The sequence below is a fragment of the Erythrolamprus reginae genome, chromosome 2 (genome assembly GCF_031021105.1).
Source record: "Erythrolamprus reginae isolate rEryReg1 chromosome 2, rEryReg1.hap1, whole genome shotgun sequence".
NCBI classification, from domain to species: Eukaryota; Metazoa; Chordata; class Lepidosauria; order Squamata; family Dipsadidae; genus Erythrolamprus; species Erythrolamprus reginae.
Window position 1 is genome coordinate 328,454,965 of NC_091951.1, and position 27,493 is coordinate 328,482,457.

Consider the following 27,493-nt stretch of genomic DNA (forward strand, 5'->3'; position numbering starts at 1 on the left):
GGATTGTCACATGCTGTTTTTATCATTGTTGTTAGCCGCCCCGAGTCTGCGGAGAGGGGCGGCATACAAATCCAATAAATTATTATTATTATTATTATTATTATTATTATTATTATTATCCTCACACAAGATTTCACTTCCTGCACATGTGCAGAAGCCGACTCTTGCACCAGCACATGTGCACACATGCCAGACATGCACACACCCACGACAGTCACCAGGAGCACCGGCGCCAGGGAGCCCTTCACTGCATAGGAGTAATAGTAAACAGATAATTATTACCTTGAGGACTATGTCGCACGCCAATGCTTCCTTAGTGCCCTGGATCTGTGCTCCAGCCTGTCTATAGTGGTCATCAGAAAACTTAGCAGCTTCTCCTGCGCTTGACTCCACAATAACGTTAAAACCCTGCTTAACCAGTGCTTGAACTCCCGCTGGTGACAAGGCAATCCTTTTCTCGTTTTGAAAGATCTCCTTCGGAACACCTATCGTCAATTCCTTGTATGGAATACCTATAAAGGCAGAAATATAAACAATATTTGAAGTAATAGTTAAACGCCTGAACATATTATAATATCTTAATGCAAATAATTATTTGCAGGTACCACAAAATCAATTTTAAAAAAAAAACATTTAAATCATTATTTCAAATGTAGTAAATTTTAGGAAACACAGGACAGAGTTCATGCAAAGCTAAAAATAATAGGTTACCATTTTATTATTACAGCCTTCCTCTACCTGGTAAATTCAAATGTATTGGGTCTCTAACTCCGATAAGCTTAGAACTACGTCATCTTAAACACGACCTAAGCATAGCCCATCAAATCATGTGCTACGTCCTTCCTGTCAATAACTACTTCAGCTTCAACCACAACAACACATGAGCACACAACAGATACCAACTTAAAGTAAACCGCTCTAAACTCGACTGCAGGAAATATGACTTTAGTAACCGAGTAGTTGATGCATGGAACTCACTACCAGACTCTGCAGTATCATCACCTAACCCCAAAACTTTACACTTAGACTATCCACTGTTGACCTCTCCCGATTCCTAAGAGGTCAGTAAGGGGCTAACCAGAGTGCCTTCCGTCCCCTGCCCTAATGTTTCTCTTTTACTAGTATCATGTACTGTATATAAATATTATATCTTTGTATACCACCAATACGTACTTGACAAAACAAATAAATAAATAAATGATTGTGAATCAACATCTATTTATCGGCACTGCTGACTGAACACTAATTTCTATTCTATCACCTTTCAAAAGGCGGCTGCGGAATGCACGGTGATGTTTAACAATGACCGTTTCTATTGAAGAAGCCAAACAGTTCCCCTCATTCCTTTATCTTTCCTCAAAAGGAAAGTTCCAGCACAAATTCAGTGTTGGATAAGCATAAGCAGAATAGAAAACAATAGTGGGAACTGCAGCATTCACATACGTAGGGATCCAACCTATAATATGGAAGCCATCACAGAGGACCGTTTGCTAATAGGAGATAACAATAATGGTCAACTTACAACCTATTCATTTAGTGAAACTTTAAAACGTACGACAGCACTGGGGGAAAAAGCGACTTATGACCGTTTTTCAAACGATGATTGCAGCCTCTTCATGGTCACACGATCAAAATTTGAGCGCTTGGTAACTGGCTTATATTTACAACAGTAGCACTGTCCTGGAATCTTCCCAGCTGGCTTCACAAAGTCAATGGGGGAAACAAGATGCACTTAACAACCACAGGCCTCACTTAAGAACCTCACGAGTCACTTAACCACTGCATGTTTTACTTTACAACTTGCATTGATATGGTGAACAGCTGTGGCAAAAAATGGTCATACCATGAGTCACAACTTACTTACTTACTGTAATTTTTGGAGTATAAGATGCACTGGCATTTAAGGTGCACCTTGGTTTTGGGGAACGAAAATAGGAGGGAAAAATCTGCCTCCCAGATATTCATCTAGCTAGCATCCTTAATTTGGTCAACTTCAGTACATTATTTTATCCCCTGGTTAGGGCTTTAAAAAACCTTATTTGGAGCGAGCAGCAATGAAAAAAAGCCTGCAAAAGCCTGCAAAAAGCCTGGGAAGGGCAAAAAAATGGGCCTACCGGGTCCACCAAAGTTTGGGAATGGGCTGTTTCAGGCCTCGAGAGTGCCTGGAGGGACTTATTTCACTGGTCCCAGGTTTTGAATTATGGGTGTGGGCACTCGTGCATGCGCGGTATCACACATGCACACGCTTTTGGCACCCGAAGAAAAAAAGGTTCACCATCACTGGTATGGATAATCAACTTTTAAGTATGCCATCTACATTCATATTTTCTGAAAAATATGTTTGATGCATACTTTTATTAGTCTTTTTTATTGTACAGTATTCCATTGTATTAGATTCAGTCCTACAGACAAAATAATTGAACCCATAATTAATTATAAAAGGCAATAATTCTCATAACAAACTAAAAAAAGGTTATGGGAAGTTTTTCACATTTGTTTCAACAGGAAACCCCTTTAACTGTGCTGCATTATTTAAAAAGCTAACTACTATTAATGTGATATAAAAGCCACAAGTCTTAAAAATAAAGATAAAAACATTTTTTTTCCTGGGAATCAGTCCAATTAATAAACCTCAGCTACTCTTAAAAATCTCACGATTAAACAGAAATACAGAACTGAAGAAGGGGTAAAATGCTGCTGGCCGGTAGCACCAGCAATGTGAAGTTTGGCTACTCGCTTAAGATGGGGTCTTTGGATGTGGCTTCTCTCCTACCCTAGGGATCAGGCCATTGCCTTGCCATGTCCCACACTGGCCACACCCTCACACACAACTATTTGGCCTAGCCTAGTTTCAGCCCGAAGTGTCAGGAAGCGAAGGCTGCCTTCACTCCGGTGACTCTCCTCCTCCTCTTATGCAGGATGGGAGGACACAGCAAGGCGATGGCCAGATCCTTAGGATAGGAGAGAAACAGCTATGTAACTGCCTTCATGCCACATTTGCACAAATGGTCACCTAACATCACCTAAACTGGTCACCTAACATCAAAAACATCATCAAAAAAGCACAACAAAGAATGTTCTTTCTGCGCCAGCTCAGGAAGCTCAAACTGCCCAAGGAGCTGCTGATACAGTTCTACAGAGGAATCATTGAGTCTGTCATCTGCACATCTATAAGTGTCTGGTTTGTTTCTGCAACCCAACAGGACCGACACAGACTTCAGAGGATAATCAGAACTGCAGAAAAAACAATTGCTGCCAACCTGCCTTCCATTGAGGACCTGTATACTGCACGAGTCAAAAAGAGGGCGGGGAAAATATTTCCTGACCACGCGAATCCTGGACATAAACTGTTTCAACTCCTACCCTCAAAACGCCGCTACAGAGCACTGCACACCAAGACAACTAGACACAAGAACAGTTTTTTCCCTAATGCCATCACTCTGCTAAACAAATAATTCCCTCAACATTGTCAAACTATTTACTGGGATATAAACCTGCAAAAAAAACCAAACCCCTGACAAGATTGCTCATAATTAGTTTACTATATCAACAGCTCTAGAGGCTGCTCACCTTTATTCAGAATTCTGCAGGAAGAGGAGGAAATAGCCTAATAGGGCAAAATGAAATGAAGACAAAAGAATGCAATGAATAACAGAGGAAACAGAAATCCTTGAAATCAAATTTAACCATATTTTAAAGGAAACAGACATTAAAAATGCACAAGCACACAATTTTCAATGTAGTTATAATAAAGAGCTGAAGCAACAGAAAAGACATACAAAAATGAAGGAAAAGAGAGAAGAAAATTTAAGCTGTAATCAGCCATTGGATGAATGGTAGGCTTAGATAAATTCCAAATGTTATCATAGATTCTAAAGGCTGTGTAATTACAGTGATCTCTCGGTTAGCGCGGGGGTTACGTTCCAAGACCTCCCGCGCTAACCGATTTCCGCGTTATATTGGATGCGGAAGTAAAACCACCATCTGCGCATGTGCGCCATTTTTTCCATGGCCGCACATGCGCAGATGGTGGAGTTTGCGTGTGGGCGGCGGGGAAGACCAAGGGAAGATTCCTTCAGCCGCCCAACAGCTGATCTGCTCCGCAGCGCGGAAGCAGCGAGGAGCCGAAGATGGGGTAAAGGCAAAGGGGAAACCCCATCTTCGGCTCCTCGCTGCTGCCGCGCTGCGGAGCGGATCAGGTGTTGGGCGGCTGAAGGAACCTTCCCTTGGTCTTCCCGCTTGCCGCTTGCCAGTCCACACACGCCCCCCTGGATGAGCCGGCCACAGGGGCGAGGGGTGGGGATGAAGGGGCAGGACTTCCCGGGCGGAAGGCATGCTCGGCTCTGCCGCTCCAGCCCCTTTTGGCCGAGCAGCCAGGGAAGTCGAGCCAGGCGTGGCGGCGGCAGCGCTGCTTCTCCGGTCGCCCGGTCCTCTCCTGCCTCCTGCGCCGATGTTCCCCGCTGCGACGGAAGGCAGTCGCTTGGCTAGGGAGGCTCGGCCGAAAGCGGCTGGAGCGGCAGAGCCGAGCACGCCTTCCGCCCGGGAAGTCCTGCCCCTTCATCCCCACCCCTCGCCCCTGTGGTCGGCGGGGATGAAAGGGCAGGACTCCCTGGGTGGAAGGCGTGCTCGGCTCTGCCGCTCCAGCCGCTTTCGGCCGAGCCTCCCTAGCCAAGCGACTGCCTTCCGTCGCAGCGGGGAACATCGGCGCAGGAGGCAGGAGAGGACCGGGCGACCGGAGAAGCAGCGCTGCCGCCGCCACGCCTGGCTCGACTTCCCTGGCTGCTTGGCCGGGGAGGCTCGGCCGAAAGCGGCTGGAGCGGCAGAGCCGAGCACGCCTTCCACCCAGCGATTGTTCCGCTGCCGCCAGCATGGCCTGGCTGGCAGCGGAAAATGTAACGGAGCCCACGGGGGATTCGCCTTCCTCCCACCCGCAGCCGAGACTGATTGTGGGCTCCTTCGCAACCTCGGAGAGCTTCCGGGGCATGAAAGCTCACGAAAACCAGGAAGCTCTCCGAGGTTGCGAAGGAGCCCACGATCAGTCGGCTGCCGGCGGGAGGAAAGCGAATGCCACGGGGCTGGGCTCGGCTCCCCCCCTTACCAGCCCCGCCGCGGAAGGCTCCATTCTGTTCCCTGCCGGCCCGATTGAGCGGCCGGCGGTCTCCATTCAGGGAACAGAATTAAAAAAAAATTATTTTTTAATATTTTATTTTTTTTTAAATAATATTTTAATATTTTATTTTTTAAATAATATTTTTTGAAAAACCGCGTTGCAGCGTTTCGCGCTAATCGAGAACGCGCAAGTCGAGGGACCACTGTACTGTAGATTAGGTGGTATAAGTAACAACTAAAATGGATTTCATGTATTGGTTTATTAGAAGACTAATTTTAACCACAGGCCTCCAACACAATAACTTTCAGGTGAGCCAAAATGTAACTCCCATTATGCCAGGCAATAGAGCCATTGATTTTTCTGATTCAACTTATAACTGAAACCAAAATTTATGTTGCTAAGTGGGACAGGTTAAGTGAATTTTACCCCACTGATAAGCTTTCTTGCCAAAGTTGTGAAGTGAAACTGGCTTTCCCATTGATTACTTGTCAGAAAGTCACCAAAGATGATCACATGATCCCGGGACACTGCAGCTGTCATAAATATGAATTTTGATCATGTGACCATGGAATTACTCTAACGATTGTAAGTCTGAAAATGGTGATAGATAGGTCCAATGTAACTTCAGTCACTAAATGAACTGTAGTAGAATAAAATAGAACAGAATTATTTTATTGGCCAAGCGTGATTGGACACACAAGGAATTTGTCTTGATGCATATGCTCTCAGTGTACATAAAAGAAAATATAGATTTGTCAAGAATCATGTGGTACAACACCCAATGATTGTCATAGGGGTCAAATAAGCAATGAAGAAACAATCAATATTAATAAGGATACAAGCAAGAAGTAACAGTCATACAGTCATAAGTGGGAGGAAATGGTGATATAAATGATGAGAAAAAACAGTAATAATAGTAGGGCAGGCTTAGTAAATAGTTTGACAGTGTTGAGGGAATTATTTGTTTAGCAGAGTGATGGCATTAAGGAAAAAAATGTTCTTGTGTCTAGTAAGTTGAGGACTACCGTGTAGGGGCCATTTCCAAGGCCGATAAAAAATTTATAGTCCAAAAAGTATAATTTACATTGCTAATAAGTGAAAAGGTAGGGAGCCTGTTATAGATCTATTTCAACTTTGTTAGGTATCGTCAGACAGACATACCCTTGTTAGGATTTGAATTTGTACCCTTCTTCCTTTCATTCATCAAAATTTAATTTTCTCTTTTTATAATATACATAATCTTATATCAATCTTATATGTAAAACCTATATCATGATTAATTATACACAATTAATAATATTGATGCAAATATATCTATTAATGTATATCCTATTATCCATCTTCCTTTCCATTACAAGTCTTACATAAAAAATCTTTTAAAATAATAATTACACAAATTTTATAACATTCCAACAGTTGCACTTACTACAGTATTTCCGTACTTACTTCTCAAAATCCTGAATTCAACTTTTTAGTGTAAAAGGTAATTAATTCTTTCAGTGTAAGTTAGAAAGTTAGAAATAACAAGTTGGAAGGGACTTTGGAGATCTTCCCTGCTTAGGCAGCAAAAAGAGTTTATTAGTGTGTGGATAATTCACTTTCTTGATCTTAAACTTTTCATATTAGTCACTAGCAAAAATGAAATGTCAATACTTCCTGCACCATTACTTTTTTTTTTTTTACTAAAAAAAAGGGGGAATCAGTAGAGGATCCATTTCAAAACACTAGTATACCATTAATTTTCACTTTCATTTTATTCTCCAAGTCTTTTATTAGAGCTAGCCTTAAGTCACTGAGAGCCACCCTTCCGCTGCCTCCTGCCATGTGCCAAACTTCAAAAGATCCCCAGACAGGCATGCTTCTAGGCATTCTAAGCATACAAACATGTCTTTCAGTGATTTAATCAGAAGAAAATACCATCCATTTTCTTCTGGCTACAGAATATAAATGCTCTTTAAAGAAAACAATTTCCTTTTACAAAGCAAATATGCTCCAGTGACTGAAGTTGCTATAATAGTTACAAAATTTTGCACTGAGTAATTAAAAGTGGGTTTTGTTGACTCTTTCTTCTAGAATTCTGTATTTACCTGCTGGTACTCAATACCAAATTATGGCTCAGCAATTTCACCAATTCAGCTTTTTTAGGACTCCATGTTGCCCTTCTCAATGCACTATAACTAGGAAAACTTGCAGACTCTTCAGTAATATGGGTTTCTTCCTAATTCTTTCTTTTTTCATTAAAACATCATTTTTAGGCAAACTCTTTATCAGTCTGCCAAGATTGTTCACCATTATTTTCTGCAGAAAATATCACCAATGTCTCAGCTTGGGGAAGGGAATCTCTTTCTTTCTTTCTTTCTTTCTTTCTTTCTTTCTTTCTTTCTTTCTTTCTTTCTTTCTCTTTTCTTTTTGCAGATTGCATAAGAACTACCACAATTTTCTGTTCCTTCTAGCCCTACATTATATTACCAACTTATGACAAACCAACTGCTTTTCACTCATCCAGTTATTTCTTATGCATTATGTAAGAGACTAAATACAGAGGTCAAAATCTATGAAATAAAGTACTTATCAGTAGCCTGAAGCCCCAAACAAACACACAGGTATATGCAGATACACATTAACAGAGGCTTCAAAATCTCAGAGGGAAAAGTTTTGGTTTTGCCACCATGGCCAAAACAAAATCATTCTTATTGACTGGAAAAAAAATTTGAAACCAAAATAAAGTCTTTTGGACACATAAAGGTTACCCAGCCGAATTCTACACAATGTCCAAAATTCCTTAGTTAACCATGTATCCTAAAATGTCTGACTTCCTTAAAAAAATTATAACTATATTATTTTAAAAGTCTGCCCAGAGTCTCCTCATTGTGAGGACCAATAGTATATAAATTTAATAAATACTTAAATAAAATGATTCACTATCATCAATTTCTGGCACCAAACCAAACATCAATATTGGATTATCAAAAACAATCAATTATATATCTGGTTTGAAGAAAACTAACAGTAAGATGCAAAATTATGGTACATACCCTGTTTCCCTGATAGTAAGACACCCCCGATTGTAAGACGTATCGGGGGTTTCAGGGGGGTCGGCTAATATAAGCCGTACCCCAAAAGTAAGACATATGTCTTACTTTCGGGGAAACACGGGGGTATTGCCGCCTCCCTCTCATCTAGCTGCGCGCCGCCTCCTGCCCACTTCCGCGCCGCCCCCCTCCATACGTCACCACGTCTGCCGCCTCCGTCTGATCCAAATGAGCGCCGTCTCCTGCCCACGCCTGCGCCGTCCCCCTCTCCATGTCGCCGCGTCTGCCACCTCCCTCTGATCTTAATGAGCGCCGCCTCCTGCCCACTTCCGCGCCGCCCCCCCCCCTCCATACGTCACCGCGTCTAAATGTTAATTTTATGGTTAAAACAAAAAATTCGACAATTTTTTTCCAATATAAGACATACCCCAAAAGTAAGACATAGTGGGGCTTTTGGGGATAAAAAGAAAGTAAGACACTGTCTTACTTTCGGGGAAACACGGTAGTAGTCCATCCAGACCACTAATAAGTTATATAGTCACATTAAGATTAAACATTTACATACTTTCATACAGTGTCTTGAGAGAATCACATGTCTCAAATAAAATCTAAAATGTGCTTTTAACTTTGTAGATTAAAGTTTGCAAAGCTCCTATAAATTCTTCAAAAATGTTGATAGGCAGGACTGTAATTTTTTTTTCATACTTATATAACTTAATGGATTTTTAAAAGCAGGCTGGTGTAGTCATGTTAATCAAAACCTATCCTTTTTTGCATTAGTTTTCCAAAATGCGTGCCTATAAGGATAGTTATATTTCATATGGAACTATTATTATTTTTAAAATACCAAGGAAAGATTTCTCAGTACATAACTGAATAATCCAATTCTATATTGGAAAAAAATGTAATCTCTTAAGGCATCACTGATTTAATTAACATGTTGACAGCTTGCAATTTAGTTAGCATGGGGTTTTCATAGCCAAGAGGCAATCCTCCCCATTCAAGACAGCTTTCACCATTCCTTCCAATTTACTATCTCAGAATATAACACAGTAATAAAAATAGTATATATTTTTTCATATGTGCCTTCAGACTGGATATATTAGAAAATGGGTCCTCAAACTTGGCAACTTTAAGACTTGTGGACTTCAACTCCTAGAATTCTACAGCCAGCTATGCTGTAGAGTTGAAGTCCATAAGTCTTAAAGTTGCCAAGTTTGAGGGCCTCTGTATTAGTATATCCCTATACTGTTTAATTAATAACACTGTAAGAGCACTTGCAGAAAGTAGTAGTACATAAAAAATTCTCATACTTCCTATTGCAAATAGGGATGGGAGAAAAGTCAAAGCCACAGGTGTTGATTGTAATACAAATCTAATTAATAATAATAATAATAATAATAATAATAATAATAACAACCCTCAACATATGACCACAATTTAGACTAGAATTTATTTATTTATTTATTTATTTTTTATTTAGATTTGTATGCTGCCCCTCTCCGCAGACTCGGGGCGGCTCACAACAAAAATACAGCAATCATAACAAATCCAAATAATTTAAAATATTTAAGAAGATTTAAAAAGAACCCCATTTACTAACAAACACACACACAAACATACCATGTATAAATTGAACATGCCCGGGGGAGATGTTTCAGTTCCCCCATGCCTGACAGCAGAGGTGGGGTTTAAGGAGTTTACGGAAGGCAGGGAGAGTAGGGGCAGTTCTAATCTCTGGGGAGAGTTGGTTCCAGAGAGTCGGGGCCGCCACAGAGAAGGCTCTTCCCCTGGCGCCCGCCAACCGACATTGTTTAGTTGACGGGACCCGGAGAAGGCCCACTCTGTGGGACCTAATCGGTCGCTGGGATTCGTGCGGCAGAAGGCGGTCTCGGAGATATTCTGGTCCAGTGCCATGAAGGGCTTTAAAGGTCATAACCAACACTTTGAATTGTGACCGGAAATTGATCGGCAGCCAATGCAGACTGCGGAGTGATGGTGAAACATGGGCATACCTAGGTAAGCCCATGAAAGCTGCATTCTGCACGATCTGAAGTTTCCAAACACTTTTCAAAGGTAGCCCCATGTAGAGAGCATTACAGTAGAATTACTAATCAACATGAATGAGTCCCAGATTTTATGACTTTTGACTTAGTTATTAAACAAATCTGGCTTTCCCCCACTGACTTTGCTTGTAAGAAGCCAGCTGGGAAGGCCTTCATATGATCCTCTAATAATGCCTAATAAAAAAAATTCTGGTGTGAATTCAATTGCTGTATCTGTTATTTGATGTAACCAATTTCTTAATTTCCTGCAGTATTTTTTCGCTTCGGGACATAGCCACCATAGGTGGAAGAAGGTGCCCTGCTTTTCTTTACACTTCCAACATGCCAAATTGTTATTTTGATATATATTAGCCAATCTTTTTGGTGGTAAATGCCATCGATATAGCATTTTATACTGGTTTTCTTTATAGAAAACCTAAATTTAGTCTAAATAATTTAGTCTTTGTAGATTTAGTCAATTTAACATTTCTCTTCCAAATTTGTTCCCACTCTGCCAGGTATATATTGTGACTAAAAAAATTTTGTGCCTGATTTTATGACTTTTGACATAGTTATGTGAATCATGCGGTCATTAAACAAATCTGGCTTTCCCCCACTGACTTTAGTTGTAAGAAGCCAGCTGGGAAGGCGTTCATATGACTGGGATGCTGCAACCATCATAAATGAGAAGACCAATATCTCTTTTTCAGTGCTGTTGTAACTTCAAACAGTCACTAAATGAATGGTTTTGAATCGAGAACTACCTATGGTATCTTTTCTCTTTGAATCCCAAGTAAACCGTGAGAGCTACAGTTGCAATACACCTAGTATAAGTAATTGGGGAAACAACAATACAAGAGTAGAAAAGCGAATTAGCTGTTCTCTAGGTTCCATGCCAAACTGTGTAAATCATTTCCAAACACACGTAAGGTAAAATGTGCTCTGTGAAATTCTGCTACTGCAGACTAAATTATAAAACTTGCACCGACATATACCCATTACATTAATTCAGGAGATAGTCTTATCAGTCTATCATTTCTCCAGTTTGTAGTAAGACTGCATTGTGTAATGTATCTAACAACCCATTCATCTAGGAACTGTTCTAGATAATTGGATAACTAATAGATTAGTTAATTCACAAAGACATTTCTAAAGTACAATTCCATACTTTCAAGGAGAACAATTGTCTTTGTTAACAAAGTATTAGTTGTTACAAAGAACAAAGGCTAATGTAGTACAAAGAGCATCTGAAGGACATACATTACTGTGGACTGGAACTCTTGGATAAGTTCTACATGCTAATTCTGAAATGTAGTGTTTTGTTTTCCCCTGAAAGTAGATCACTACCAAACCAGACTTAGCCATTTGACAGCCCTGGGGCCACATCTGACCCTTTGTTTGTCCCTGTCCAGACTGAGGTCAATCAGAAATTATAAATCAGACATAAATAAATGTACGCCATGCATGCAATTTAAATGCATTGCTTTTATTTTGAAGGAGATCCTTTTCAAATTTATGTATAGGTGTGCGTGCCTTCACAACCCTATTGTTTCAGCCGTACACAACAGTCCCAATTTCTCATGGCCCCTTGGAAAAATTAATTACTCCCTTGCTCCAAGGTAACTTTCTGACATATGGTGCACTGCACATTACTAATGGCTATTATTAATTTATTTGAGTTCAGGTCTCATCTTGCCCATGAAAGCTAGCTGGATTATCTTGGGTCAGTCATTCTCAACCCAACCCACCTCACAGGGTGGTTGTTGTGAGGAAAATAAAAGGAGGGAGGTATGTTGGATATGTTCACTGCCATGAATTATTTGTAGAAATAATAACAAATTCTACAGTTGGCTTCTGCAAATGGAACACAGCAATAACAAATTCTACAGTTGGCTTCTGCAAATGGAAAACAGCAATGTTATGCTTTCTCTTTAAGGTACAAATGTCTAGAACTTTCACATCCTACTCTTCTAGTATAATGAGTGAACCAAGTTTCAAAAATTCTATTGGAACATAGAGTTAGCCAAAGTCTGCTAATTATCTTTAAATAAGGAACTATGATTCCTGTAGAATACAGTTGTATCCTGGATTCTTTTTCTTATATTATTACAGTGATAAATGTTGGAAGACCAGAAAAATATATTGGGTCTGGCCTTTATACATTTTAACATCAGATAGAATTGAACTGAAATCCTGTGAATCAGTTTACATACCTGATTTGATAGCTGCTTTACACCAGAGAACCTGGTGGGTAAGGAATGTCCGCACTTTTGGCGTCGTCACAGTCTTCACCTTGTGGCATATCACATTGTTGAAAAGGGGAATGGAGAAATTACTAACAACTGTACGCAGGATGCCTGCCATATTGCCCAAATCCAGCAAGGGAGATTACAGGTTAGAAAGCCGCACAACTGCCCTGCTGAATTAAAAAAACAATTCAATTTAGCCAATAATAACACATGGAATTTGAAAAGTATGTGTCATTTCTAAAAAGAAGCTCAAGTTAAGGTTACAAAATACACTTGGACTTTAAAAATGTGTTTGGCAAATTTTACAACACAAATAAATGATCTTTTCTCAATAAAGATGTAGGATTTAGAAATTGTTTTAAATGCACACCTTGAGAAAGTGCACAGAACATGACTGACAATCCACAACAAAGACTGAATTTCATTATGACTTTAATGCAATGTTAAAATTAAACAAATATGTACACAATTATGTAGCTGCAATTCTATCTAATTACAAAAGAAGAGTTGATGCAGGACATATTCTTCAAGTACAGAGTTCAAAGTACCATTGCAAAATAAAAGTAGGAAAAAATAGTATCTGAATCCTTTGAGATTCCTAATTTTCAGTAAGAGAAACCAAGAGTGATTCATGATAATTTAAATATACAGTGATCCCTCGATTTGCGCGTTCTCGATTAGCGCGAAACGCTGCAACGCGGTTTTTCAAAAAATATTAATTAAAAAATAAGTCCGTGTTTTTTTTGCTATACCACGGTTTTTCCCACCCGATGACGTCATACGTCATCACCAAGAGTCACTTCTCTGTCTCTTTCTCTTTCTTTCCTGTCACTATGCTTCAATCATTTTCTCATTTCTCTTTTTTCTCCCCTTTTTTCTATCATTTCTCTCTCTCTTTCTTCCTCTCTCACACTCTCTTCCTCCCTTCTCTCTCCCCCCCTCCACTTGCCCACGAGAAGAAAAAAAGCAACCTCTGCCGGGCAGCTCCCCTTGTGCCCCCGCTTTGTGCCTGCCTCTTTTGGGGATTTCTTTTTCTTTTCTTTTTTGCGCTGGCAGCGGGAGCTGTTGGGGAGGGCTCTGCCGGGAAGGCCTCTCAGCTGCAGAGCCGAATGGGGGCGGAGGCAACAGCGGAGCCCGGCGCTGGGGCCATGCGAGGCTGTTCATCCAGGGGGGCGTGGACTGGCAAGTCGCCCTCCTTTCTCTCTCTTTCTCAAGATCGCTTGCCGCTTGCCGCTTGCCTATTGCAGCGAAGGAGGCGAAGCAAGGCTCCAAGCTGCAAAGCGGCAAGCGGCAAGCGATCTTGGAGTTTCCCCTTTGCCTGGGCGGCAGGAAGACCAAGGGAAGGTTCCTTCAGCCGCCCAACACCTGATCCGCTCCGCAGCGCGGCAGCAGCGAGGAGCCGAAGATGGGGTTTCCCCTTTGCCTTTACCCCATCTTCGGCTCCTCGCTGCTTCCGCGCTGCGGAGCAGATCAGCTGTTGGGCGGCTGAAGGAATCTTCCCTTGGTCTTCCCCGCCGCCCACACGCAAACTCCACCATCTGCGCATGTGCGGCCATGAAAAAAATGGCGCACATGCGCAGATGGTGGTTTTTACTTCCGCATCCAGTATAACGCGGAAATCGGTTAGCGCGGGAGGTCTTGGAACGTAACCCCCGCGCTAACCGAGAGATCACTGTATATGAGTGTGTGTGAAGTTGAAGTATTTCAGAGATTGGGACTGAAATTTTCTATTTAAATTACTTAAACAGCTGCTCCTCAAAGCAAGTGCAATAATTTAAAGTATGAAAAAAATACTAGTTGGTTTACAGTAGTTGCAATAAGCAAATAAAGTATGGATAAAATAGAATAACACATTACCAACATAACATATGTACTTCAAACTGTATATTTTAGCTATGTTAGGAAAGGGATAAAATTTCATTCACCTTCAGCTGTGTATTTCTGGTTATCTACTTGTACTGTACATAACCCAAAACACTAACAGTAAGGTTAGCAAGATTAAACAAATAACCACAATGAAAACAAAAGCTGACAAACAACAAGGAAAAATATTTTTTAAAAAGACAAACTGTACATAGCTGGTTGCCAATGGCACAGATCTGTTTGAGCTATTCTAAAGTATGTTTATACAAGTGCCAATGCAAGCATTTTATAATAGATACGGTACTAATAACTTTCTTTGTTGAAATGGTTAACACATAAATTGAACCAGAACCATCAAAAGATTTAAATGTGGAGTCTAGCATCCCAGTGTACTTATACCTACAAGAAATTCAAACAATAAAATGCCAGCACGATAGTGAAAAAAAGTTTTGCTTTTTGGATAACTTATATATAAGAACATAAGAACATATATATCAACAACTACTGCATATCTACCTATCTATCTACCTACCTACCTACCTATCTATTTACTCATTTGACTTTTATTTTAGCAATATACAACATGCACTTACCACATCTATTTCTAAATTTATTAAAAATCCTAATAAAAATGCTTGAGAATTGAAACTGCATGATTATTTTAAGCTTTCAAAAAAATCAAATCAAGGACAACATTGTAAGCTGGCTCTTATTATATTATTATTATCCCAGCAATGAGATACAGTAACAGTATTTCAACTGGAGTTATATGTGTAACCATTTCCAACACCAACATGAACAGTTTCTAAGGAAACTGCTATAAATAGAAAACACTATTTCTGCCACGTACTCACACATTCAGAACACATATTCTTTCCAGCAAAGAGAAAATTAACATCATTTGTGGTCCTTTATGCCCTCAAGAGTGACATACTAGCAGAAAAAAAGAATTCTCTTAAATCAATAACCAACATTAGTGCCCTGACTAACGAGGCATTACCAAATCTTCAGCAAATGCAGGAAGCTGAATTCTTCATTCAAAGGGAACTCCAAGGGCTGGTCTGCTAAAGACAAGGATGTGCATAATCTGCCTAGGCACAGACGATTGGCTACAGCTCCTGTCAATCTCCAACTGGTGTCAGGTTCATTCATTGACTTGTAAAAACTGCCTTAGCTTGTGAACTTTTAACTTAACACCATTTGTAGTCACCGTGCAATCTCATTCAAGTTTCCCAACTTTTTAAACAGGAGCTTCAAAACAGAAGTTGCACCCTGATTTAATCTTTAAAATGATCCAATGGTTTTTTAAAAACCTAGTCTATCACTATTTTATGGAATTATTTGAATTTAGAATTGGTCTTGCATTTATGTAAGCATTTCTAAAGCATTCTGTTAACTTCAAAAGCTTACTCCCAGTTAAGAGTATCATTTAAAGCTCTTCTTCATGAATTTTTGAGGATTATTTTTTAAAAGTTGGTAAACAGATTTCACAATTGCTGTCTAAAGGATTTAAGGCAACATGTTTTTTTTTACTTTTCTTTATTGCTATATTGTAAAATCCTGGCATATATGTGGTCGTTTTAAGGAAGACTTTCAGTCAGTTCTGAACATTGCAGTTAAAAGATGGGAATGGATGGATACAGCAATTAGTGTAAATTTTTATATCACTAATTCCTGGCCATCCACTAAGAATTTACTGGCATAAATATACCCTATTACACTTTCCTGGTTTACAAGAAAGCACATACTTCCTTTTCCTGTTTTATTGGGGTACCGGGCTGTCTGCACTAGCTCTGAATACCAGAAGTATCTACATTCAATCTAGCACACACACACACTCCTTTACAAAGGCACCCTCCAAAGTATTATGCTGGGAGCTACAAGCCCAACTAAAAGCTTTCAACATCTTCCAAGACATTTTGAGAGTTGTCCCAGTTTTGAAGTCAAGAAAGATTCACAGACAGCATTCATTAAAGCAAGATTTCAAAAGAACATATATCCTATATCTCTGTGTGTGTGTGTGTGTGTTTGTAATGGCCACCCTCCAGCATTTCAAAACTCATCTCAAAACTTTAAAGGGTGTGACTCCCTGAACTCAAAAGTTGTTTTAAAAAGTCAGAGGTCCTCAAACTTGACAGCTTTAAGACTTATTTACTTACTTACTTATTTTTTTTGTCAACATGTATAGGATAGTAGTGTTTTGTAGAAACGTAAGTAAAAAGTAACAATAAAAAAGAACAATAGGACAGGGACGGTAGGCATGGTGGTGCACTTATGAACTCCCCTTTACAGACCTCCTAGAAACAAGGAGAGGTCGACTGTAGACAATCTAAGGTTAAAGTTTTGGGGGCTTGGGGACTCAGGGCTGGCTGGAGAATTCTGGGAGTTAAAGTCCACAAGTCTTAAAAGTTGCCAAGTTTGGGGACCCCTGTCCCAAGTCGTCCTTTCAAGCTTCTTCCCACACAGCCTCTTCTACTCACTAAATAACACCCCCCTCCTAAAAAAAATATTGGTTGATAACAGTTTGGAAACTCAACCAAGGTCATCGCCACTGTAAATTTGACCTCCACGTCACAGAAGCTTTGTTTGACTTTAGTTGCCCTCTGTCAGCTAGAAGAATTCGCGACTTTTTATCTTCCAAGGGTAGGCTGTGGTTGTTGTTGTTTCTTTTGCAACCTGCAGCATTCCTGTGCTGGCTTTGGTTTTCTTCTCCCGCTTCCCTTCTTAGTGGCTGCCCAAATTCCTGCAGGCATCCTGAGGATGCCAGACTTTTCCACTCTGGAGCCAAAGCTACGCTCCCCAAAGATCCCTACCGAGATTGAGCTTAGCAGGCAAGGACACGTTCCGCTTCTCGCACCCTTAAAAGGAGCCTCCTCGCGAGAAGGCCAATCTCCAAGGTCCGCAACTTACTTATTTATTTTGACTTCTATGCCGCCGCAATCCTGAAGGATTCAGGGCAGCTTACAACAGTATAAAAATTACAAATAACAGCATTAATAAAAAGGAAGTCAAGAAAAGAAACTAATTTCTAAAATCCTGATTAAAACTTAAGACAATTCAATTGCATACATGGACAAGCTAGTGGTTTAGTGGTTAATAATAATAATGATGATAATGATGATGATAATGATGATAATGACGATTATTATTATTATTATTATTATTATTATTATTATTATTATTAATCGACTTCTATGCCGCCCAATCCCGAAGCCGAAGGACTCAGGGGTGGCTTACAATATCTAAAAATACAATTTGCAATTAATTGTAAATTGCAAAGCATCCAATAAAAGGGAAGCGTTGGAGGTGGAAGCCGTTTTACCTCCTTCTGCAACTTGGGGTCGGTTGGGAGGCGGGTTAGGTAGACTCCCCGCAGGTTGCGGACCCTCCTTTGGCCCAAACCCGCGTTGCTATGCGCGCAATGAACGACCACCGGCCCTGGGCAACCGGGGACAACTAGCCTCTTTGTCCTGCGCTGGGTCACAAGAAGCCAGGAGGCGGCGGGGTTGCTTTTTTTTCCCCCTCCGGTGCGATTCTCCACCTCTATCTACATACGCACACCCACCCCACCGGCCCGTTACCTCTTCCCGTGAGGCGCTGGGCTGCAAGGGTGGGAGATGCAGCCGGAGAAATCCTCCAGAAACCCGACGGCCCTGGCGCCAAAGGGGATGAAAGGGCGGGAGGCTTTCGTCCCCGCCGCCACTCCAGCCCGGGGCATCCGCAAGCCAGTACCCGGTTTGGCCCAGGCCGCCTCCGCCTCGCTTCCCTCCTTCCCTCCCGCAGGCGTTTTCGAAGCAGACGAGCGCCCAGAGCCAAGCTGAACCTACCGCCTCCGCGCGCCCCAGCCTTGCAAAACGCGGCGGCGGCTTGCAGCTGCGACCTCCCCGGCTCGCCCTAAAGCCGGCTCGAGACTGGAGAGCCGCGCCAACCGCGACGTGCAGGCCAAGAGGGCGGGGCGGCACGAGCACGAGCCTCCCTCGGCCTCCGGCAAAAGGGAGAGAGCCAGGCGACCTCGGCCGGCTGAGCGAGGAAAGGGCGGGAGGCGACGTCACGCTTTTTCAAAGCGAGGGGGGGTCTCTGAGGCCGCGTGACGGAGCGGCCTGCTCTTTGTTTTGGGTGGTTTGGTGTGTGTGTGTGTTGTTTTAGTGAGGGGGAGTTGCGCCCACCCGAGTGCCCACATGCTTCCCTCTGCAAAAAACGGGGCAGCCTTTCAGGTTCCCCGTGTTTTCGGTAGGGTAGGAAGAGGAAACAGAAATAAACAGTAATTGTAAATACACTACTCAAAAAAATAAAGGGAGCACTCAAAGAACACACCCTAGATCTGAATGAATGACATAGTCTCATTGAATACTTTGTTCTGCACAAAGTTGAATGTGCTGACAACAAAATGAAATCGATTGTCAATCAGGGTTGCTTCCTAAGTGGACGGTTTGATTTCACAGAAGTTTGATTTACTTGGAGTTATATTCTGTTGTTTAAGTGTTCCTTTTATTTATTTTGAGCAGTGTATTAACACCAATGGAAATTATTATTGTGATAGCTTAATAATCTGGTAGATGGACATATATGCAGTGGGGGTAGTAAGTTTATGCACTATTTATTGAATAAATAGAAACTATTGAATAATTATTACTTAAGAATTTTTTTGTTGTCCTTCCTTCTATAGCAGTGATTTTCAACCTTTTTTGAGCCGCGGCGCATTTTTTACATTTACAAAATCCTGGGGCACACCACCAACCAAAATGACACAAAATGACACCCTAAGACACTCTCCTCTCTTTTTCCATCCCTGTCTCCTCCCCCATCCGTGTGTGTGTGTGGGTGGGTGGGTGGGTGGGTGGGTGTGTACTGTATACACACTCTTGAACCATTTCCAAAAACAGGTGAGGGCTGGGGGGTTTTTATCTCTTATTCTTTGGGTGCTTTTTATCATATGCTTTAAATCAAGAGTCACTTCTCTCTCTTTTGTTTCTCTCTCTTTCCTCTCATTCTGTCTCAATCATTTTCTCATTTCTTTTTTTCCTCCCCTTTTTGCTTATTCTCTCTCTCTCTCTCCCTTCCTCTCCTTTTCTCTCTCTCTTTTGCTTTCTTTCTCTGTCTCTTGCCTTCTTTCTCTCTGTCTTGCTTTCTCTTTCTCTCTTTTCTTTCTCTCTTGCTTTTTCTCTCTCTCACTCTCTTTCTCTCTCTCTTGCTTTCTTTCTCTCTCTTTCTGTCTTTCTTTCTCTCTCTCTTTCTTACTCTCACTCTCTCAGCAAAAAGTTACGAGACCGGATCCTGAGCTTCCTTCTTCGCGGCACACCTGACCATGTCTCGCGGCACACTAGTGTGCCACGGCAACTGGTTGAAAAACACTGTTCTATAGTACCTTAGTATGATCATTAATTACTTTTAAAATAGGAAATAATTAAATAGTATTTATTTATTTATTTATTTATTTGTTTGTTTGTTTATTGGATTTATATGCCGCCCGTCTCTGAGGACTCGGAGCGTATAAACACTTTAATCATTTTAATCATTATCTAGAACTGAACTTCTATAGCAATTAAAGAAAATTGAGCTACTTGCTTAATCTGTTATCATACTGAACCTCGTGGGCTCAGTACAAAACCTTAAAATGTTACTGTGCTGCTCAACAAATAAAACAAATAGTCTATCATTTGTCCTTTTTGTGGTTAGCAAATAACGTGACTTAATCAACTGAAAAAGAGTCCAAGCACCTATCTGAAAGCTTATCTTGGTCAGTAAGCCACTCCCACCCAGTCATATGACCTTCAAGCAACACCGACACATGATTGTCAAGCCATTCCTACCTGGTCACATGACCAAGAAGCCACACCCACAAAATATGCCATACCCACAGTATGGCTGTAAAAAAATTTGGGAGCCAATCACTGCATATATGCATAGACATTTCTCTCTTTTTCTTGATGTTACAGAAATGTAAAATGTAAAGAAGTTTGTTTGCTTGGTTATTGTGTTTTATGTTTTGTATTGTTTTTAAAATTCAATAAAAACTTTTTAAAAAGAAAAAGGAACCGGCTCCTTTGGGAGAAACTTTAAAGCAGGGGTCTCCTCCAACTTTGGCAACTTTAAAGCTTTGCTGGCTAAGGAATTCTGGGAGTTGAAGTCCACAAGTCTTAAAGTTGCCAAGGTTGGAGACCCCCCTGCTTTAAAGGAGGGAGGAAGCTTATCTAGGTAGGGCAGGGGTCTCCAACCGCCGGTCCGCGGACCGGGACCGGGCCGTTGGGGGTTTTCAGCCGGTCCGCGGCGCCAGGGCCCCCTCGGCCTTTCCGCGCTGCCCACCGCCCGCCCGATTTGCCCCCTCTGCTCCTCTGCCACCTCCTGCCTTTCACCGCAGCTCCTCCCGCACCCGGAACGCACGCCCTGCCCGCCTCACATTTGCCGAGAGGACTTTCGCCCCGGGCTCTCAGCAAGGGGGCTGCATGAGAGGCGGGGCCGGCGGAAGGTGATATTCAATGTCGGGGGCGCACGGGCGGTTTTGCGCGCGCTCCCTATCTCCCTGCTAGCCCACTCGGAATACTGTATTCAAAATAAGAAAAGCCTTCGCCGGCAAAGGCTTTTCTTATTTTGAATACGTATTCCGAGTGGGCTAGCAGGGAGATAGGGAGCGCGCGCAAAACCGCCCGTGCGCCCCCGACATTGAATATCACCTTCCGCCGGCCCCGCCTCTCATGCAAACCCCCTTGCTGAGAGCCCGGGGCGAAAGTCCTCTCGGCAAATGTGAGGCGGGCAGGGCGTGCGCGCGTCACCGCTGAGAAGAACGGAGAGAGAACGAGAGTGAGTGAAAGCAACAGACAGCAAGATAGAGAGAAAGTGAGAAAGAGAGAGTGAGAGAAAGGGGGGAGAGAAAGAGATAGCAAGAGAGAGAGAACAAGAGAGAGAAAGAGCGTGAGAAACAAAACAAGAGAGAAAGAGTGAGAGAGAGAGAAAGCAAAAGAGACAGAAAGAAAACAAGAGAGAGAAAGTGAGAAGAAGAGAGAGAAAGAGGGGGAGAGAGAGAGAAAGAGAGAGGGGGGAGAGAGAGAAAGAGAGGGAGAAAGAGAGGGAAAGGGGGGAGAGATAGCAAGAGAGGGAGAGAGAAAGAGAGAGGGAAAGGGGGAGAGAGGGGGGAGAGAAAGAGGAGATAAAGGAAGAGGAGAGAGAGAAAGGAAGAGAAAGAAAGAAAGAGGGATAGAAAGAGAGAGAGAGTGAGAGATGCTCAGTGAGCCTTTCTTTGAAGTTGCCTTTCTTTCTTTCTTTCTCTTTCTTTCTTGCTCTTTTTCTTTCTCTCTTTTACATTTCCTTCCTCTATTTCTTTTCTTTCTCCTTCCTACCTTCTTCCCTCCCTCCCTCCAGTCCTTCCTCTCTTACTCTCCCCTTTCATAAGTTTCCTTGCTTCCTTCCTCTGTTCCTGTCCCTTCCCTCTTTCCTTCTTTCTTCCTTCCTTCCTTCCTTTCCTCCCTTCCTTTCCTCCCTCCATTTCTTGCTTTCCTTTTCCTTCCTCCCTTCTTTCCTCCCTCATTCCCTTCTTTCACTCCTTCCTCTCTTACTCTCCCCTTTCACACCTTTCTTTGCTTCTTTGCACCCTTCTTCTGTTCCTGTACCTTCCCTCTTTCCTTCCTTCCTTCCCACCCTCCGTCCATTCATTCACCCATTCCTCTCTTGATCGCCCCTTTTACGGCACCGCTGACAGCTAGCTCCCCCCCCCCCACCGGGCCATGGAAAACTGGTCTAGCTGAAAGCCGGTCCCTGGTGCAAAAAAGGTTGGGGACCTCTGAGGTAGGGCACTCCCCTTTGCTTTGAGGTGTGTCTTCGCTCCAGGCCTCTTCTTTGGAGCTGGTTTTGTAGTTTTTTGTGGGTTTTTTTGTCCAATACACAATGAGGGTTTTAGTGGGTATATATCTATATACACATAGTAAAATACATGATGAAGGTTATAGAGGAGATACTCAGTAAAATACTGTATATCTAAGAAATAATAGAAAAGAAGATATAGTAATAGAACATATCAATGAAAGAATAGAAGAAGAGGTATAGGAATAGAAGAAAGGTATAGGAGATATAGGAGAGCAATAGGACAGGGGACGGAAGGCACTCTAGTGCACTTGTACTCGCCCCTTACTGACCTCTTAGGAATCTGGATAGGTCAACCGTAGATAATCTAAGGGTAAAGTGTTGGGGGTTTGGGGATGACACTATGGAGTCTGGTAATGAGTTCCACGCTTCGACAACTCGGTTACTGAAGTCATATTTTTTACAGTCAAGTTTGGAGCGGTTAATATTAAGTTTAAATCTGTTGTGTACTCTTGAGTTGTTGTGGTTGAAGCTGAAGTAGCCGCCGACAGGCAGGACGTTGCAGCATATGATCTTGAGGGCTGTGTGGGAAAAATGTGGGCTTATATAGTTTAGAGCTATATCGCTTTCAATCTGATCTAAATGTAGTTCAGAAAATCATCTACTACAATGTCCTACCTGTCAATGCCTACTTCAGCTTCAACCGCAACAATACACAAGTGCACAATAGATCCAAACTCAATGTAAACCGCTCAAAACTCGACTGCAGAAAATACGACTTCAGCAACAGAGTGGTCAATGCCTGGAATGCACTACCTCACTCTGTGGTTTCTTCCCCAACCCAAAAACTTTAACCTTAGACTGTCTACAGTGGACCTTACCCCATTGTACCTACTCTGCTCTAGCCAGACCTCACTTGCAATACTAGTTCTTGGCAGTAAAGTTCTAAAACAGGGAGTGACATATTGGCATGAGTTCAGAAGCGGGTTACCAAGAGGTTAACTTGGTATCAGGAAGTTAAAGCTCTTCAATAAAAGGGATTGAAATATAATAACCACCTTTAAGTATCTGACATGTAAAAGGGGGAGTTGACTTATTCTTTGTTGCCCCAGGGAACAAGATCAAAACCAGCAGCCATCAAGAATTCCTGATTCTACAAGCTGTCAGCCAGTGAAACAGTGGAATATGAAACGGTAAAGTCACAGTGGTTAGAATCAGTACTCAGGCTACTTCTGCTGACGGCTGGTTGTCTGCAATTTGGCAGATCGAATCTCACAAGGTTCAATGTTGGCTCAGCCTTCCATCCCTCCAAGGTCTGTAAAATGAGGGCCCAGTTTATCGGGGGGCAATAGGCTGACTCTCTAAACAGCTTAGAGAGGGCTGTAAGGCACTGTGAAGCAGTATATAAATCTTAAGTGCTATTGCTATCTGCTACATTAATTTGGCTCTCAGCGAAGAATTGACACCTAGAGTACCTTCCATTGAATCTATCTAATTCAACGAATAGATTATCATAAATTCAAGAAAAACGCAATACTGAGCATTCTGAATTGTGAGCTATTATTGGATTAGAAAGGCAGAAAATGGCTAAAATTCTAAATATGTTGTATTAGAATAAAAATGTATCCTGCCCCTGAACTGAGATTGTTGTAGGAACTTTGCAGTTTTTTAAAATGATATATACTGCTCAAAAAAATGAAGGGAACACTTAAAAAACAGAGTATAACTTCAAGTAAATAAAACTTCTATGAAATCAAATTGTCCACTTAGGAAGCAACTCTGATTGACAGTCAATTTCACATGCTGTTGTGCAAATGGAATAGTTGTGCAAATGAAATATTCAATGAAAATATTTTATTCATTCAGATCTAGGATGTGTTATTTGAGTGTTCCTTTTATTTTTTAAAGCAGTATATATACCTGTTTCCCCCTGTCTTCCCATTCATGTCCATGTTTTGGGGATTATAAAACTGCAGACAAGAATATTAGGGGAAGGTTTGGTAGGGAAGGTTTGCCTAGTTGCCGATGACTCTAAAGTGTGCAATAGGGTTGATATTCCTGGAGGCGTCTATAATATGGTAAATGATTTAGTTTTACTAGATAAGTGGTCAAAGCAATGGAAACTGCAGTTTAATGTTTCCAAATGTAAAGTAATGCACTTGGGCAAAAGGAATCCTCAATCTGAGTATTGTATTGGCAGTTCTGTGTTATCAAAAACTTCAGAAGAGAAGGATTTAGAGGTAGTGATTTCTGACAGTCTCAAAATGGGTGAACAGTGCAGTCAGGCGGTAGGGAAAGCAAGTAGGATGCTTGGCTGCATAGCTAGAGGTATAACAAGCAGGAAGAGGGCGATTGTGATCCCGCTGGTGAGACCACATTTGGAATTCCGTGTTCAGTTCTGGAGACCTCATCTACAAAAAGATATTGATAAAATTGAACGGGTCCAAAGACAGGCTACAAAAATGGTGGAAGGTCTTAAGCATAAAACTTATTAGGAAAGACTTAATGAATTCAATCTGTATAGTCTGGAGGACAGAAGGAAAAGGGGGGACATGATCGAAACATTTAAATATGTTAAAGGGTTAAATAAGGTTCAGGAGAGAAGTGTTTTCAATAGGAAAGTGAACACAAGAACAAGGGGGCACAATCTGAGGTTAGTTGGGGAAAGATTAGAAGTAATGTGAGAAAATATTATTTTACTGAGAGTAGTAGATGCTTGGAACAAACTTCCGACAGACGTGGTTGGTAAATCCACAGTAACTGAATTTAAACATGCCTGGGATAAACATATATCCATCCTAAGATAAAATACAAGAAATAGTATAAGGGCAGACTAGATGGACCCTGAGGTCTTTTTCTGCCGTCAATCTTCTATGTTTCTATTATTCTAATGTAATGTCTTTTCAGCATCTATTTGGTTAAATTTATTTCAAATATTCTTCATAAAGTAATACCAAAACAATCTGCCTAAAAAATAGGATATAAAATAGCAAATAAGTAACAGTACCTGAATAAAACAGAGAATATAAGATAGCAAAGTGTACATGTGAGCCCAGTAGCAACACAACATATATGTTTCTATCCTCACATTGTAAACCTAGTTGCAGATGTGATTTAAGTATAAGCGAAGAAAAAACATACAAGCAGCCATAAGAAAAATTAAAAACAAAATGGAAAGGCCTTGCCATTAAAATGACAGAGATAGAAAGCAAAAGAATGGGATCATCAAGTATCTCAAACAAAAGCCTAATTTTTATGGGTCACCTAAGGCTGGTTTGTTTGCTTGCTTGCTTGCTTTAGCATTTAATCTATGATGCACAACTGGAACATAGATACACAACTGGGTAATATAGAGCTCAATCTATGAGTCAACTTTGTTTTTTGCAATAAAATACAACTAGATCCATACAACAGATTGCATCAAAAATGCACCATGTTATGACATAGGGCAATCTGTAAACCTATCCTGAAACTACAAGGGATACATACTTGCAATAACAAGATCCTCTGAACATTCCCATGGAATAGCCTTAATGGGGCATCATAGGATTCATTTCTCATTAAAGATGATAGGCTTGCTTTCTAGTTGCGTATTTGCTAGGAGTTTCTCTAAACATGATGAGACAAAGACTTGTTTTAGTAAAGATAGAACATGCTTAGGCTTATTAACACTGTCACTTGAAGAAATTACAGTATTGCCAGTCAAAATTGACTTTGGCTTTAAGTCAGCTCAGATAGAAGCACAATTGCTTCTTGCTTTTTAATTGTTGTAAGCTGCTTGGGAAGGTGATTACTTGATGGTCATATGACCAGGATGCTACAACTATTATAAATGCATGCTAGTGGCCAGGTGTCCAAATTTTGATTATGTGATTGTGGGGGTGCTGTGAAGGTGTAGGTCACATTTTTAGCACTGTTAGAACTTCAAAACAATCTAAACAAATGTTGTAAAACAAGGACTAGCTTAGTTAACTTGGCAAGAATGTGAAAAAGCGGTTCACATCCTCAGAACTTTTCATCTATTTCCTGCTCTAGTTTTACTAGTGGTTTCTCTTCTGAGCATAACCAGACCAATCCCTTTAAGTTTTTGTGAAGGATAGCAGGCCAAGAGTGATATGAGAACATTAGAAAACTGTTGGAATAATTCAATAGTTATAAAGATATCAAAATGTGCATGGCAAGGATTGGCAAGGATTGAAGATATAATATGGTTGCTTTGAGTAGCTTTTGCCATATTAGTGTAAGGAATATTTTTCTGGATTTAATTACAAGTGGGAGAAATACACTGGATTCATGAAAGTTGCTTGGAAAGAAGGTTTAATGGAAGACAGGAGCGCATGGCATGAGCTCCTAAACAGAAAAGGTGGATCACATGTTTCCAGGTGTTGGGTGAAAGGAATGAGATACTAAGAGTTCCTTGTTTTATGCCTTCCCTCAGGGGCTTCCTGCTCTTGTGCAAGAATTGCACCTTGATTGTTTGTCAGACTCCCATGGGGCCATACAACTCTGTAGGCTGTGTTTTTGAAGTTGAAGTTTTGCTAAGCCTTGCTAAGTGCTGATGGAATGAAAGCACATTGGGCAATTACTAATATGGCTATCTGAAGGAGGTAGATCTTTGTTATGTAGAATAGACTGGTGCAGGCTATCAACAAAAGCGGGAGGGGGTGGATGAGCTGGGCCATTCCTTGATAGCACATGGACAGAGGTGGAGGCTACTAAAGAGTGAGTCTTTTTTCTACCTAAATGCATATTTCCAGGAATACTTTATATAATACTTTGCCTTTTTAATATTTGCATTTCATTTTTTCTAAGAGGGGTGTGGGTGCTATCTTTCTACCTTAGAATCCCTGTACAATAATACATTAAATGTTAGGTTTGTAGCACATAGGTTGCAAAAAGCAGGAGATAACTGATTCTGTTGTCTGCTGCCCTTACTGTAATTAATCAGCATTGATCTATTAATAACCCGCTGGATTCATATATTACATTCTTGTAATATGTATAAAATATAAAAACCAATGTGCATGTTGTTTAATGGTGTGTGAATAATATATATTATGACATTGAAAAGAAAACCAAAACAAAATAAATGGTGGGGGAGGGGAGGTTGTATGAAAAAAAAAAGGAAAGGAAATTTATCAATTTGGTTGAAAAGCACAGTTCTGGCCCCTGTATACAAACAATTGTTTTTGTAATGGTTTGTTGATCAAAGCAATAGCAAGAGGAAATGGAATGCTAAGTGCCAATGAAGAATATTTATTAATCAAGCCCAATACTTTTCTGCTACATGCTTTTGAAAAGGGCACTTTGTAAAGGCCATTGAGATGTATTATTGCATTGGTATTCCCAATTCACACGCACACGCAAAATCTAGATGTGTCAGACTTTATTGCCTTTATC

General features: G+C 41.1%; 2 protein-coding genes across 7 annotated transcripts in view; one reads left to right on the top strand and one right to left on the bottom strand.

Moving 5' to 3' along the window:
* The window catches only part of NNT (nicotinamide nucleotide transhydrogenase), an 85,254-nt gene extending 59,655 nt beyond the window's left edge, over positions 1–25,599 (bottom strand). Inside the window, exons 1-3 of one of the 6 annotated variants that reach the window (XM_070743389.1) lie at positions 25,583–25,599; positions 12,401–12,606; positions 283–512 (exon numbers count right to left, since the gene is read on the bottom strand). In XM_070743389.1, the coding sequence (XP_070599490.1) occupies positions 283–512; positions 12,401–12,551 (381 nt within the window). In that variant the 5' untranslated portion in view covers positions 12,552–12,606; positions 25,583–25,599. Of the gene's footprint in view, positions 1–282; positions 513–12,400; positions 12,607–15,149; positions 15,315–17,880; positions 18,314–25,582 lie in introns of those variants that run through there. The other 5 variants (XM_070743384.1, XM_070743385.1, XM_070743387.1 and 2 more) reach the window with 5 other exon arrangements.
* PAIP1 (poly(A) binding protein interacting protein 1) overlaps positions 23,224–27,493 on the top strand; it is a 51,389-nt gene continuing 47,119 nt past the window's right edge. Inside the window, exon 1 of the mRNA XM_070743391.1 lies at positions 23,224–23,406. The gene's annotated coding sequence lies outside the window, so the exon portion shown is untranslated. The remainder of the gene's footprint in view (positions 23,407–27,493) is intronic.